Genomic DNA, 15,512 nt, shown 5'->3' with positions numbered 1-15,512 from the left:
TCTATAAGAGCTTTTATATCCTTTTGTGATTTTTTTTTACCATTATTAATTCTTGCTTAAATTCTTTAAACACATCCTTTTCTCTCTGAGGACTTCTTTCAGGTTGTCTTGTGGTATTTTTATCTATCTGCATTGTCTTGGGTATTTTACTTGTTTTGTTTGCTATTATAGGATTTTTTAAAAAAATTGTATTATACTCTTTGTTTTGGATGTTTTCATTTTCTTTGTAATTACTTTTTTGTTCCGTATGTTTTTAGGTGTTTTTCTGTTCTTTTTTTTTTTTTGAGGGAATGTGAACAACTTGGCTCCCAAAACATCTCTCTATATCATTTTGACTGAAGACCCTTTTAAACTTAAGATTCATCTCTCATTCTTCCTCAAAGGAAATATCTTCTTCATTTTTATTTATAAGAGTACTAACATGTAGAATAAGCTTTGGTTGGAATAGTTTATTCTAGGTGCATATTCCAAAGAAGTAAAAAAAAACTCAAAGAAAAGTCTAAGATACTGGTGTCAGACTCAAATAGAAGTGAATCCTTGGCAGCATATTGACTTAGAAAACCACAGATTAACATTATCTATATTGTATTGTATTTTTGTTTATTTTATTAACTTTTTCCCAATCACATTTTAATTTGGTTTGGCTACCATTAAGGGTTTTGGGGGCAGCCCAAAGGCAGTGAGTTTAATGCCTCTGGTCTAGAAAATACCAAAATAGTCATTTCAGTACTTTTTTGTGGGCTCAAGGAAATGGAAATAAACTGGGTAACCTTTTACTTGGAGAATGGTTGAATAAACAGTAGTATGTTAATATTAGTGTGCAGTGAAAATGACAAATGTGAGAAGTTCAGAGAAGCACCATAATAACAATAGTATTAATAATAGCTAAATTTTACATAGTGCTTATGATGTGCCAGACACTGTGGTAAGTACTTTATGATTATTATCTCATTTCATCCTCACACCAACCCTGAGAGATAAGTGCAGTTATTATCCTCATTTTACGGATGAGCAAATTAAGGCAAACAGAACTAGAGGAGTCATATGAGCCAGGACTACAATGGAAAAAACCTTAATCCTCTTGGAGAATAATGAAATGTACCTCCCTCTTCTTGTCAGAGAAGTGAGGAGCTACAAGGGGAGATTGTCATGTTCAATTGTCTTAATGTTTTTCTTAGGTACAAGAGAGGGTACAGTCCTAGATGTAGAGGCATATCCAGAAATGCCTCTAATATAATGGCAGCTCAGTGGCACATTGTATTGAGTGCTGGGCTCAAATTTGGCCCAGATACTTTCTAGCGATCGGACCCTGTACTTATCACATAACTTCTGTGTGCTTGTTTCCTCTACCTGTAAAATGGGATGATAATAATAGCATCTATCTCTAGGGTTGTTGTGATGATAAGATGAGATAATATATCTGTAAAGCTTTTTATAAACCATAAACCTGGCCATTATTATTATAATTAATAATAATTAATATACTTTATTATTAAATAGTAATAGCTAGCATGTTGTTCTCTATCTGTAGAGTCTTCATGCAATGGAGGGTCATGTCATGATAGCTTTCTTGCCCACCATCCTCAATCAGCTGTTTCGAGTTCTCACCAGAACTACCCAAGAGGAAGTAGCAGTCAATGTGACAAGGTAAGGTGAAAACACCATATCTTTGAGCATGTCAGTATATGAAGCTTGTCATGGTTCCCTATCCTAGTGAAGTCCCAGATCTGTTCCCTATGCCTCTCCCATTCATATCTACAACTGAAGTTTTCCTCTCCATTTCTTGTTTTCATATGATGTTGGTGGCATCACTGTTTTTGTTTTGTTTTGCCTCTGAACCTGTGATTTCATCTGCTTGTGGAACTCCTAGTATGGAAACTCCTTATACTGATACAGATCAGGCATTCTTGTGCAGCTTAAAATCTGAGAGAGTCATTTGGGACATTGAGAAGTTAAATGACTTGCCCACAGTCTGTGTCCATACAATATAGAATAAAGGCAGGGCTTCATAAAGTTCTGCTTACTTCATGCTTCCTGTCCTAAACAGTATTTTACTCAACAGATTTGTTAACAACATCTATGTTAGAACTGAAACTGGAATGTTTTCCTTTCAACATTAATGCTCATTGATTTATTTTTCCTTTTGATGTTAGAGTCATTATCCATGTGGTTGCCCAGTGCCATGAAGAAGGATTGGATAGCCACTTAAGGTCCTATGTAAAGGTATGTTGGTACCCTCCCCTTGCAAAAAAAATAAATCCTATGGATTTGCATTGTAGATATTTTGGATTTACTTATCAAAGTACATGTTGTTTCCTCAGTAGAATATAAATTTCTTGAGGGCGGGGACTGTTTGGCTTTTGCTCTGTATTTCTACCACCTAGTATGGTGCCTTGCATATAGTAGATGCTTAATAAATGTACATTCAGTGAATGAATGAGTATGTGAACAAATATCTTCATTCCTAGGATACTCTTCTGAAGTTGGTTTCATCAAAAATGATTTAAAACTATGGCTGTTTAAGATTTGCACGAGAGGGCTCTTCAGTATCTTAATGCATTTTTAAAAAATACTCTTTCCCTTTTACTTAAATGTCAGCATCAGGGAATTGTTGAACTCTGAGTGAAGATGGAAGCATATCTTTTTCACTTTTCTTATTTGTCTTGCTTTTTTTTTTTAACGTGGCTAATCTGGAAATATGTTTTGCATGACTTCATATGTATGGGTATCATATTGCTTGCCCTCTCAATGGGTGGGAGAAGGGATGGAGGGAGGGGAGAACATTTGGAACTGAAAATAAAATGAATGTTAAAAAAATAAATTAAAAAAATAAATGTCATTTTCTGTGCTACATAGTTAATGTTTATATTAGAACCGGGGAACCCTCTTTGAAGCTTCAAGAAGTTTTTCAGTTTGGGTTGGGTTTTTTTAAGTGCCAATAACAAGATCTTTCTTTACACAGAATGTAGCAAACATAATCATACAGAGAAGTTCTACAATAAAGAAAGCATTTAAAAATTTCATGAATGGTAGATTATTAAAAGAAATTTAAAAAGAAATTTTAAATAATAAGGATATAAATTACCAAACTGTCCTGTAGGACATCTGTTGACTTCACAGTCAAAGCCATAATAAGCAAAAAGTTAGACTCAGCATAAAGTTTCTTACATTCTTATTTTCATGTTTACCCATAAATATCCCAGTGCCCTTTTCCCCCCAGTCTCATCTCCTCATGCTTTGCACATAGTAAGCAATTAATAAATGTTTGTTGACTTGTGACTTGAATTTATTTCTTCTGGCAAGCTAAGTTCTGACTTGATGGCTTGCCTGCCTAATTCCCATTACATGCTTCCCTTCCTCTGTATGTTTCAGTTCTTGGGGCAGATCTTTTCCTCTGGAACTTTTAACCACTGCGTCAACCTCACCTTGAGACTATAACCAGGTCGTAGGGCTTATTAAAATCTCATTTTACCTTCTTTCTTTCCCCCAAGTATGCTTATAAAGCTGAGCCATATGTTGCTTCGGAATATAAGACTGTGCATGAAGAACTGGCCAAATCCATGACCACAATCCTGAAACCTTCTGCTGACTTCCTTACCAGCAATAAACTCCTCAAGGTAGGTAGGAAGACTTAAGTCAGTAGTTTGGGTTGCTCAACTGTTTGCTCTGTTACAAGGATAACTTGTGTGAGAATTCAGGAGTGATGGTGGTGTAAATAAAAACCTGTTAAAACTCCCATAAAACATTTGTAAATAAAAGAAAACACCATAGCTCTGCAGTACTAATGCTGAGCCAGTGCTAGTCCAAGGCCATGGAGTAATACAGGAGCTAAGCTCAACCTACCCAGGGGTCATGGGACTCCCTTTCGCCCTGTGTCTAAGCAAGATTCTGAAGCCAGAGTACAGGTAACAGTATTATATCACTGCGCTCAGAGACAACCCCCCTCCCCCATTCTCCACTATCACTGAGTCATTGTGTTTAGATGCAAAATGACCAGACAACACTCTGGAGTAGAGATTTTTGTACAGGACATTGCTCTTGTTAGTTTTTCATATGACTATGTGTTGCTTTCTTTTCAGTATTCATGGTTTTTCTTTGAAGTTTTGATAAAATCCATGGCTCAGCACCTGATAGAAAACTCGAAAGTCAAGGTATGTTATCTGCCAGTGCTTAAGGAGCACCTCTGACCTCATCCTTGCCTAAGGGAAGGGTTGCCTTTTCCTTCTAATGTCCTATTTAATGCCTTAAACTTGGTTGAAGTACAAGGGTTATTTAAAACTAAGCATCTGTCTTGTTCCACTTATAAAGCCTGAGGGTTTGGATCATAAATCATCTGCCCAAACTATTTTAGCCCCCTGATCATGATGATGATGAAAACACTTGACAGCTATGTTTCAGCAAACTTTAATTAAACACCTACAATAGGCATAATAAAGTCCTAGACATCAGGGAAGATAGAACAATCATAGAAGACATGGCTCTGCCATGCGACTCACAATCTTGTTGGGAAATCCAACTTGTGTACAAATAAACATACTACAAAATGATATATCATGAATCTACAATTCAATTTTAAAAGTATTTCTTAATTACCTGCAATGTTACTGTACTACATTGCACATATGTAACATGTATTATTTATATGTATAATATATTATAATTTGTTACTATATTATATATAATATGTCTATTATATATAATATGTTATTGTAGATATTTGTAAATATAATTTTGCTGTTTACATATCTATTTGTATTTATAATTCATCATTATATCTATTTTATTTGTGTCTATCAATATTTATATTATATCTATTATATAGATATATCTATTATTATAGATATTTTTAAATGTATTATTTCTGATATTATGTATTATTTATATAATAATTATATATGAGAAACTTTTCAAAACTTTAAGTGCTAAATAAATGTTAGCTATTATTCTTATGATTATTTGGGGAAGAAAAGAAAATTAGCAACTAAGGGGATTGCAAAAGGCTTCCCAGAAGAGGTGGCACATGATCTGAACCTTGAAACAGTGACACATTGCAGGAGACAGAGATGAGATGGGAGTGCCTTCCAGTCCCATGCACAGGCCCCTAAGGCAAGATATGGAAAGCCAGGTTGGGTAGCATCAAGAACAGCAGTTTGTCTGCAAAGAGGAGTATATGAAGGGGAAGAGTATGCAGTGAACCTGGGAAAAGCCACTGGACCCAGACTGTGAAGGGCTTTAAATGCCAAGCAGAGAACTTTGTCCTTTTTTCTAGAGGTGATAGAGAACCGAGGAGCAAGTGGCTCTTGTAGTCTAGTAGGGGTCTGGGATATGATACAGACAAAGATGATCTGTGTAAAGGAGATGCCTGCCAATTCCTATTTGGTACCCAAGAGGGAAGTGATTGTTATTGGCATGGAACGTCTGGGATCGGATTCATGGACAAGGGGACATTTCAATTAGACGTGAAAGAATAGGTCAGCAGGTGGCAAGCATGGAGAACCATATGGGGCAGCACTTTGGATAGAGCACTAGACCTGAAATCATGAAGAGCTGAGTTCAAATGTAGCCATAGACACTTACTAGCCATATGATCCTGGGCAAGTCACTTAGCCTCTATCTGACTCAGTTTTCTCACATTTCTCTCGTGTAGAGAGAACAGGAAGTAGCCCAGTTTGGCTAGAGTATTAGAGGGGAGTGGTGTGAGAAGAGGCTGGAAAGGTCAGGCAGTAGTATACAAAGTTGTGAAAAGCTTTGAATGCCTGGCCAAGCAATGCAAACTTTATTCTGTAGGCTGTGCGAAGCGAAGGCATTCAAAGGTTTTGAGCAAGTTGTATTGATCAGATCTGTGTTTAAGGACGGTACATGTGGCTGTGAAACACACTAGATTGGAAAGATCAATCAATCACCAAGCGTTTATTAAACACTTACTATGTACCTAGCACTGTGCTTACTAATAGGGATACAAAAGAAAGGCAAAAATAGTTCCTGCCCTCCAGAGGCATACATTCTAATGGAAAAGGAAAACATTCAAATAACTGACTACATAGGAGAAATAGGTAGAGGAAATCAAAGATAACATGGGGGGGAAGACACAAACTAGTAAGTAAGGAGACAAGGACATCCACCCTGCACAAGGTCAGATTGAACCAAGTCTAAGAGGAAGACGGGAATTAAGAGGATACCGGTAAGGATTTGGAGTCAGAGAACCTGGGTTTGAGTCCTAGATCTGGAATTTTGGGAAAGCTGCTTCTTCCCTTAATTTCATCTGCAAAAAAATGAGGGAAAGGAGACAAGTTGACCGAGAAGATCCTTACTATCTCAAAATCCATAGTCTTATGAAGGATGGATTGGAGGAGGTATCTCATTTGACTTTTGCAGCATTTAGAAAATGTATTGACGTCTCATGTACAGAATTAGAAACCAGTAAAATTCATTTCTCCCAAGCAATATATTGTTAGAAAATTATTATTTTTGGTTAAGACCTGTTATTTTACCAGTTGCAGGCAGCTCCCAGTTGTAGAATCTTTTTCTACTAATGCAGATTCAGGAATTCATCCACAATTTCTAGTCCAGAGAACACAGAGGGAAAATGACGTGACCAGGATTACACAGCCAGTAGATGTGAAAGGAAGGCCTCAAACCCAGGACTTCTTGACTCCAAGGCTGGCCTCCTATCTCCTATATCACAATGCTCCTCTCCCGAATTAATAGTGTAGGTTATTCAGTTGTCCAATGGAGTTTGAGAATCACTGAGATCTTCTAGGCCAACTATCTCATTTTAGAAATGAGGAAATGGAGGCCCAGGTGGCATAGCAGCAGTTTCTTTTTACAGGTAAGAATTAGGTCTCGAATGACTGATCCCTTATCACTTGCTTCCAAATTTAGAGGCACAAAGTTTACCTTGAAGGCAAGTAATAATTTCTTAGCTGCTGTGCTTTTAACAGAAAAAAATATACCCAACAATGCAGTGGGCTCCAGGGGGAAAAGAACCGCATTTTGCTTCTAAACACTTAGGTTAAAATCCCAGCTCCTTTGCTGAATATTTGTGACTTTGGCCAAGTCATGTAAATTTTTTTGTACCTCAATTTCTGTATCTGCAAAATGATTAACTCTTCCCTCCTCATCTCCCTCATCTGGCTTCTTCCCTGGCTTCTTTTGAATCTCAACTAAAGCCCTACTTTCTACAAGAATCCTTTCCTGAATTCTCTGGGATCATCTGCAATTTGTCTTATATAGATCTTGTTTGTACACAGTTGTTTTCATGTTTCCCCCATTCAGTTGTGAGGTCCTTGAGAATAGAGATTGTCTTTTGCCTTTCGTTGTATTTCTGACTCTTTGCACAATGTCTGGCACATAGCAGGTGCTTAATAAATGTTTACTGACTGACATGATAACCTTTGATAAGTGCCTTCCAACCTTGTAGCCCAAGATCCTCTAGTAATCTCACAGCAGAGCAAAAGTCAGTGTTGGTTTCCCAGATTTCTGACTTACTTACATTATGATTTCCCAGGTTGATACCAAACTCAGGAAAAATTCTTCTGTGCTCTGAAAGTAACCACTAAAATGCAACCATGTAAAACCTTTGCTATAAGCTAACAATAACTTTATCCCAAACTACAGAGAGTTTTTTTTGGGGGGGCGGGCAGGGCTAGGCAATGGGGTTAAGTGACTTGCTCAAGGTCACACAGCTAGTGAGTGTTATGTGTCTGAGGTCACATTTGAACTCAGGTCCTCCTGAATCCAGGGCTGGTGCTTTGTCCACTGCACCACCTAGCTGCCCCCGGTTTTTGTTTTTTTTGAAAAACAATTACTTTTAGAAATGTTAGCTAGCTGTGGAAGAGAACCACTTGGGGAGGAAGATGTTTAACATACTATGCTATAAAGAGGAGTCCCACACCATCCACTTAGTTACTTCTGAAGTTTCAACATTTTTATTCTTTGAATACTTAATCTTCCAGGATCCAAGTGTGGGCTCTACATCTGGGAAGCCAGTAGGTGCTGCATGGCCTCAACTTTTGCATCTGTAAATTAAAGGAGTCAGATTAGATGTGCTCCTAAGTGCCATTTCCTTCCAAATTCTACAATGTCTCCAGTGTGCATCACTTTCCTTTACATAGGAAATATCCGTTTTTACTTACAAGACCTTTCAGATGACTGTCAGCCCACAGCAAAATAAACAAAAACAAAACAAGCAAACAAACAAAAAACACAACTGCCAAAGGCAATGTGTCGATTCTCTCTCTGCTGCATAGTATTAGCCTAGGCCAAACAAGGGCAAAATTCAGGAATAGGGATAGAAGAGATTTTTCTTGTGCCACACCCAGAGAGGGAGAACTTGATCACTGTGATGGAGAGAACTGAATTCATTGATTACACTCTTATCTGCTTCTAGCACTGAAGAACTAAAAATCATCCTATTACAATTCTGTTTCTCACCCCCACCCAAAATGAGCTTTATTGGAGAAATCTGCAAAATAGAACATCTTTCTTTGGCATCTCCATATGTTCAAAAACAATAGTCATTTTCATAAAATATTTAATAATAGACTTATTCTGAAATGGTATAAAATAGATTGGAAACTTCAAATATAATAGACACGTGCTAGCAGGATTCAGCCACGATGTACAGACAGAGATGTCTGTGGAGGAGGGGTATTTAGGCAGCTTATCCACATATTTTTTGACTTGGGATATTCTATAAATCTAAAGTTCCCATTTTCCAACAAGTATTTCTTCAGATATTTCAGAAGAGTCAGGATTTTATCATGATAGGCTCTCTCTTTACTAATGCAGATAACCGTCATACTTTAGTGGACAGTTTTGTGACTGTCCAAAAAAAAATACACTCCCCCCATAATGCCCCCGCCACAATTGGAATGAACCTTCTAGTAATGAACCTTTCAAAACTTAGCTAAGCTGATCTTCAGGCAACAGATACAGAAACAGAGTCTGTCACTAGGCCCAAACAAAAAAGTAGATCTAAATAAAGTAGAGTAATCTGAATTTGCATCACTTCATTCATACTGGAGACGTCCTTTTCATTTTAATTCTTCTGAACTAGATCTGAATTGGATTCGTGACTTGAGAACACTGCTATTCAAGGCAAAGAAGAGTTAAGATTTGGAATGATATTTACTCCTGGGGTTAGTCATAGAAGGAGTAGTTATCACCAGGAAATGTTTATATTTAAAATTCATCTTGCAAATGGTAATTTACTAACCAGAATCCTACTGCTTTATTGGTCTTAGACCCACTGGCATATTTAAATACAAACAGTTGATGACACTTTTGTAGCCTTTTAAGTTTTGCAGTGTGTACATGTACATAATGCACATGACTCTCCTTCAATTAAAGACAAATCAGATAATATTTGTGAAGTGCTTAGCACGGTGCATGGTATATAGATAGATAGATAAATTGATAGAGGGCAGGAATTGTTTAATTTTTATTTTTGTATTTTTTCTTTTTATATTATAAATCTTTATCTGTATTATTTTATTTTTATTTTCAACACCCAATACAGAACCTGGCACATAGTTGTTCAGTCGTTTCAGTTGTGTCCAACTCTTCATGACCCCATTTGGGGTTTTCTTGGCAAAGGTACTGGAGTGGTTTGCTATTTCCTTCTCCAGCTCATTTTACAGATGGGGAAACTGAGGCAAACTGTGGCTTTTTCAGGGTCACACAGCTAGTGTGTCAGCCCACAGCAAAATAAACAAAAACAAAACAAGCAAACAAACAAAAAACACAACTGCCAAAGGCAATGTGTCGATTCTCTCTCTGCTGCATAGTATTAGCCTAGGCCAAACAAGGGCAAAATTCAGGAATAGGGGTAGAAGAGATTTTTCTTGTGCCACACCCAGAGAGGGAGAACTTGATCACTGTGATGGAGAGAACTGAATTCAGTGATCACACTCTTGTCTGCTTCTAGCACTGAAGAACTAAAAATCATCCTATTACAATTCTGTTTCTCACCCCCACCCAAAATGAGCTTTATTGGAGAAATCTGCAAAATAGATCACTCTTCTTGACTCTACTCTAGGCACTCTCTATTTGCTACATCATCTAGTGACACATGGTAGATGGTATTGCCCCCTCTTTTTGGTTGTTCGTCCTTTGTTCTTGAAGAGGAGCAGTGATATCACGAGGGCGATATGCTCATGAATTGGATTTAATTGAGGCAGAGTTGCACAAAGTCATCAGCCTTACTCCCTCAGAGTCATTGAAGTCTGGTGGCAAGGCCTAAGCCAAGATGGTTAGTGATGGCCGTCAGGCAGCCTGGCAAGCCCGTCTTCTAGGGGTTTACTGTATTGGTCACATACTGAGTTTGGACACTTAATTGACCTAGCTCATTGCAGCTCAGTCCTCCCGAGCTCAAGCAATCCACAAACCTCAGCTTCTGCGATAGCAGGGCCTGGAGACATGTGCCACCGTGCCAAGCAGAGAGTGAATTTTTATGAAAACACTTTTTTAGGTTGTTTATGATTGTGGTTTTCAGTGCTATGTCAAAAAGCGTTTTGTGTCCATTTACATAGCAGTTCTATGAAGATGGTCAAAGGACTTGCGTATAAAACATATCTAAGCAGCCTAAGCTCAATAAGAGCTGCTTTGAATGAATTGAATGTTAAATACCCTGGGAGTCTGTTAAAGGGTTCTGGGAAGGAATAGCCTTGTGAGACAGAAACTAACTGCAAAGAAGGTTGGGGGTGCTGATACATCATCTGAAGAACACTTTTTGAGAATCACGTTTATGTGGTGCCTAATTTGGTGAAGGTAATTTCTCTGCTTAAGAATCATCAGCGGTGGAGCATCTAAGTGGCTCAGTAGATAGAGCACCAGGCCTTAAGTCAGGAGGACCTCTGTTCAAATGCAACCTCAGATCAGACACTTAACTAGCTGGGCAAGTCACTTAATCCCAATTGCCTCACCAAAAAAAAAAAAGAATCATCAGTGGCTCTTTTGCCTCTAAAAATAAGGTGAAAACTCCACAACTTGGCATTTAAAGCCTTCCATGATTTGACTTAAGTATATTCTTCCAGGCTTATATTATTTCATGTCATAAACTTCATGTTCCTGACAGAGTAACCTACTTTATGTTTCTTTTCTTCTTTTTTTCAATTAAACATATAAGCATCAATATACATTTCAGTATACAAAGGAGAAAAGAGTCAGGGTCAGAAACAGGAAGCAAGGAGAGCAATTAGGTGATACCTGGCAGCATGCATAGGTTCTGATAAAACATCATGAGTGTCTTAGATAATCACAGGACAAATTTTTTTAACTTTCATACATTAATTTTGTATTTGATTTGTATTGATTTTGTTAAACTTGATTTTTTTTTTTAAATCAGAACTGTGACTTAACAAATATAGGGAGCAGTCAGTGAAGCATTTCCTTTACCAATGTAGATTGATATCTTCTTAATCTTATACTTGATAGTCTTTTACAAATTATTTTATGATTTAAAAGTTTGTTTTTTCAATTAATTTATGAATAATTTTAACATAATTTAAAATAATTATTAAATAATCATTTATTTTAATTAATTTTTATTTTAAGTTTTGGACTTAACCAAAACCAAACAGAATGAGCATCTTCTTTAAGTTGGCTGAGGGCACTGAGAGGTTAATTGATTTGCAGCTAGTGATAAGCAGAACTTGAACCCAGTTTTTCCTTATTCTGAGGCCAACTCTCTATCTGCCTTACAATCTTGAATCGTTCACTTGGGAAATATTTGGTTAGAAAAGGATTCCTGATTGAAACCCCCCCCCCCACAACATTGGAGTATGTGATCAATTTCAAAGATTACTACATTTGAGTAGTTTAATTATAAATCTTTATATTGAGTAGCTTAATTACAAATCTTTATTTTTTTTCTTAGTTTTAAACTTTGAGGTACTGGAAACCTATCTGTGTAGCTTATGTGTAACAGATATTTAGAGTTTAAGAAATGTTTTGCTACTGCTTTGAAAATAATATTTAGGAAATTTCTAACTAGAATTATTAGTATCTTGAATTTTTTAAAGTATTTTTCACACAGAATCTGTCGTGATTTTTTTTTTGGTTCTCAGGTTTTCAGCTTCAAATAAATAACAGGTATTTGCATTAAATTTGTTTTTTTAGTTGTTGCGAAACCAGAGATTTCCTGCTTCCTATCATCATGCGGTTGAAACAGTTGTTAATATGCTGATGCCACACATCACTCAGAAATTCAAAGACAATCCAGAGGCCTCAAAAAATGCCAACCACAGCCTTGCAGTTTTTATAAAGGTGAGTACACAGAATAATAATGGTTGAGTCAAGTCAGCAAACATTTGAGTGTTTACTATGTGCCAGGCACTGGGCATACAAATACAAGAAAAAAGAAAGATCTTCCCTCAAGCAGCCTACACTGTAATGGGGGAAGATATCACATGAAAAAGGGAGATGAAAGGCGGGAGGAGGGAGAGAGTCAGGAGCAGAAGCAGGAGAAGAAGGAAGGAAGAATGGAAGTGGCCCTTTCTCAAGATGGTGGCTCTGGAAGGAATCCACCAGTGGGAGAAGGGGTCTGCAGGAGTGGAGATATGTTCCAGGATGAGAAAACTACAGGGACTGTGGGAACTTTTAGTGTGAGAAGACAACTCAGACATGGTAGCAAAGTCCGGAGAGTAGAAACAGAACTAGGAGAGTCATTGTGTGTGTCTGAAGGACCATCTCCTTTTTGTCCCTATAATTTCATCAATTAGCAGATTCCTTGAGCGTATAGGTGAGCATCTAATAGCGTTTAGTATGCCTAGTTTTATTTTAATTAAATGCTGAGTTGTTAATGTTAAAAAATAGAGAAAGCTATTTTTCAGAAAATATTTTCACCTTTTTTCCCCCTTGCTACAGAGATGTTTCACCTTTATGGACAGAGGCTTTGTTTTCAAACAGATCAACAACTATATCAGTTGTTTCGCGCCTGGAGATCCAAAGGTAGTCTCTCTTCTCTGTCTTCTCTAGATGTCTGGATTTGTCTTTTCGCCTCTCCTATTCACATTTAGAAATCCTTTCATTTCTCTCACTATTCATATCAGAATTTTTTATGAGATTGAACTCACTTACTAGTGTTAGATATACTTTTGTTACTTCTAGACCCATGAAGGCATGAAAAAAAAATGGAGGGAGGGAAAAGAAAGTGTGAATTTTTCTCTCTATCATTTAGGACCATAGGATCACAGATTTACAGCTGGAAGGAATATTTGAGATTATCTAGTCATAACTCCCTCATTTTTCAGATGAGGCCCAGAAAAGTTTAATGCCTTGCCCAAAGTCAGATAAATAGCTTACTGCCATACCTTGAAATATCCCTCTGCCATAGTACAAAACCAGAAGTATATATTTTATTTAGCATGTAGGACCTTACAGATTCCAAATATTGTGATTAGACATGTCACTACTTACAGACCTAAAAGGCAGTAATGGGTGAGGGTTCAGATGCTTTGATTTTTAAAACAATTTACTCCAGTGATTCTTGGGTTTGTAAAGTGTAGTTAACACGTTTCCAAGAGGGTGAAAGAGATGAAGACTGAGGGTGCCTGGTTCCAGTAAGTATTCTTATTTAAGATGGTCAGCAGAATATCCAGTGAATTACTAAACCTCATTATTTACAGCTAAACCATTTTTCCTGCAGACCCTTTTTGAATTCAAGTTTGAATTTCTCCGTGTAGTGTGCAATCATGAACACTATATCCCTTTGAATTTGCCAATGCCATTTGGAAAAGGCAGGATTCAGAGATATCAAGGTAACTCATTCCTCAGCTGTACTAATGTTAAATAAAGAAATAGACATTGATTTATGATGTGGGGAAAAAATTCAGATGTACAATTAAGATATCTTGAACTTTGCAAGCTGGGCTAGATAACATATGAAGACATCTCCGTCCCCCTGAACCCCATTAAGCTGCCAGGGAATTGCATCTGTGGAAAAATCACTGAATTTCAAAATGTTTTAGGTAATGCATTTAGTCTGCTTATCAAGCAATAAGATAAACTTGTGGCAGAATGTAACTTTTTTTCCTTTGTAAATTTTCTTTGCTTGAATAACCAAAATCCATTTTACTTATGGGAGCTTGTTTTTTGTTTGTTCCACTTTATTTCCTTTTTTTTATGACGTAGCTTTTCTTTCACCAACTGTGGAGTCGCATGACACTCCTCTAGGTAGGTGTGAGGTGTGACGTTTGCTCTTTCTTGCATTTCCGTCCTTTAAAAAGAATGCAAGTGCTGCTAATTCCCTTCGCTGTTCGTCTAGGTCTTTCCTGAGCTTTCTTAGCAGTTTCAAAACTAGTGACAAATCAGTTAATATGCATTTAATGCTAGCACCAGGAACCTCCCCAAGAAATGTCAAGACCCTTTGCCTCAGGTGCGTTAGGAACTCTAGGGTGTCCCTTTAATGGAGAGGAAGAGCCCCATTTTTCATATTCTTACAGCTCTTGTTCACGTAGTGATGACACCAGCCATAAACACAAATAGTTTATCTCATTCACTTGCCTTTTTTTGTTTGTATTGTTGTTTTGATATAAATGTCTATTATCCTTGAGTTTGAAAGAAATGTCTTATTCATCTTTTGTCTCCTGTTTTAGTACAGTGCCTCGAACATATACAATTTTGTTTAATGAACAAATGAACGAAAGTTCATAGCCAATTAATTCTTGTCCTCATGAGTGAATCAAATTAATCAAACTTGACACAAGATGACAGCCAAAACAATATTTATTGTGTTTAGCATCCTACGAGTTTAGCATCCTGCTCATACATCATGTGGAAGGATATTGATTATTTGTTAATGAAGGAGAGAAGCAGGTGAATAACATAAAATCATAACTCCAAAATAATTTGATTTTGGAATGCAGACGTGAATAATCAAGCGTACTCATTCCAATACATGTACAGAGGTTCTCAACAAAGAGAAATTCACCCCACACTGTGGCTGACCCAGACTATAAGCTCCATGAGGGTAGGTGCTGTATCTTAAGAATCTGTCACCCTCAACATCTTACATAGTATGCTGCATACAGTAGATGCTTAATAATTGAAATATTCATTTGCTATACTACTGCAAACATTAGATACTTAATGATTTGACTTGACTTCATTTGAAAAGGCATAGTGGGTGTGTGGAAAACATTTTGTTGTTTTGTTGTGTCCAACTAACTCTTCATGGCCCCATATGGGATTTTCTTGGCAAAGATTTTCCATTTTCTTCTCCAGTGGATTAAGGCAAACAAAGGTTATAAGTGAGTTGCCCAGTGTCTAATAAGTGTCTGAGGCCAGATTTGAACTCACGTCTTCCCAACTCCAGGCCCTGCACTCTATCCACTGCATCACCTACCTGCCTTGTAGAAAACATACTCAGGGATAGTTAAGATTGTCTATGGGGAGGTAGAGACACAAAGAGTGAAAATAGTCTTTGCTTTCAAGGAATTTAAGAACAGTTAGTCATTTATTAAGCTGCTCCTATGTGCCAGGCACCATGCTAAACACTGGGGATACAGAAA

The 15,512-nt window shown here is 37.2% G+C and overlaps 1 protein-coding gene across 19 annotated transcripts in view; it reads left to right on the top strand.

Annotated features, from left to right (window-relative positions):
• Window positions 1–15,512, top strand: part of DOCK9 (dedicator of cytokinesis 9) — a 357,948-nt gene that overhangs the window by 242,558 nt on the left and 99,878 nt on the right. For 12 of the 19 annotated variants that reach the window (XM_078147288.1, XM_020963989.2, XM_078147294.1 and 9 more), the window contains exons 24-30: window positions 1,532–1,647; window positions 2,154–2,223; window positions 3,492–3,617; window positions 4,080–4,151; window positions 12,121–12,267; window positions 12,868–12,951; window positions 13,649–13,760. In XM_078147288.1, coding sequence (XP_078003414.1) covers window positions 1,532–1,647; window positions 2,154–2,223; window positions 3,492–3,617; window positions 4,080–4,151; window positions 12,121–12,267; window positions 12,868–12,951; window positions 13,649–13,760 — 727 coding nt within the window. Of the gene's footprint in view, window positions 1–1,531; window positions 1,648–2,153; window positions 2,224–3,491; window positions 3,618–4,079; window positions 4,152–12,120; window positions 12,268–12,867; window positions 12,952–13,648; window positions 13,761–14,133; window positions 14,176–15,512 lie in introns of all 19 variants that reach the window. The other 7 variants (XM_078147287.1, XM_078147285.1, XM_078147282.1 and 4 more) reach the window with 1 other exon arrangement.

The sequence above is a fragment of the Phascolarctos cinereus genome, unplaced genomic scaffold (genome assembly GCF_003287225.1).
Source record: "Phascolarctos cinereus isolate Bilbo 61053 unplaced genomic scaffold, phaCin_HiC Scaffold_7;HRSCAF=346, whole genome shotgun sequence".
In the NCBI taxonomy this organism is placed as follows: domain Eukaryota; kingdom Metazoa; phylum Chordata; class Mammalia; order Diprotodontia; family Phascolarctidae; genus Phascolarctos; species Phascolarctos cinereus.
This window is presented reverse-complemented; position numbering and strand designations above follow the sequence as displayed.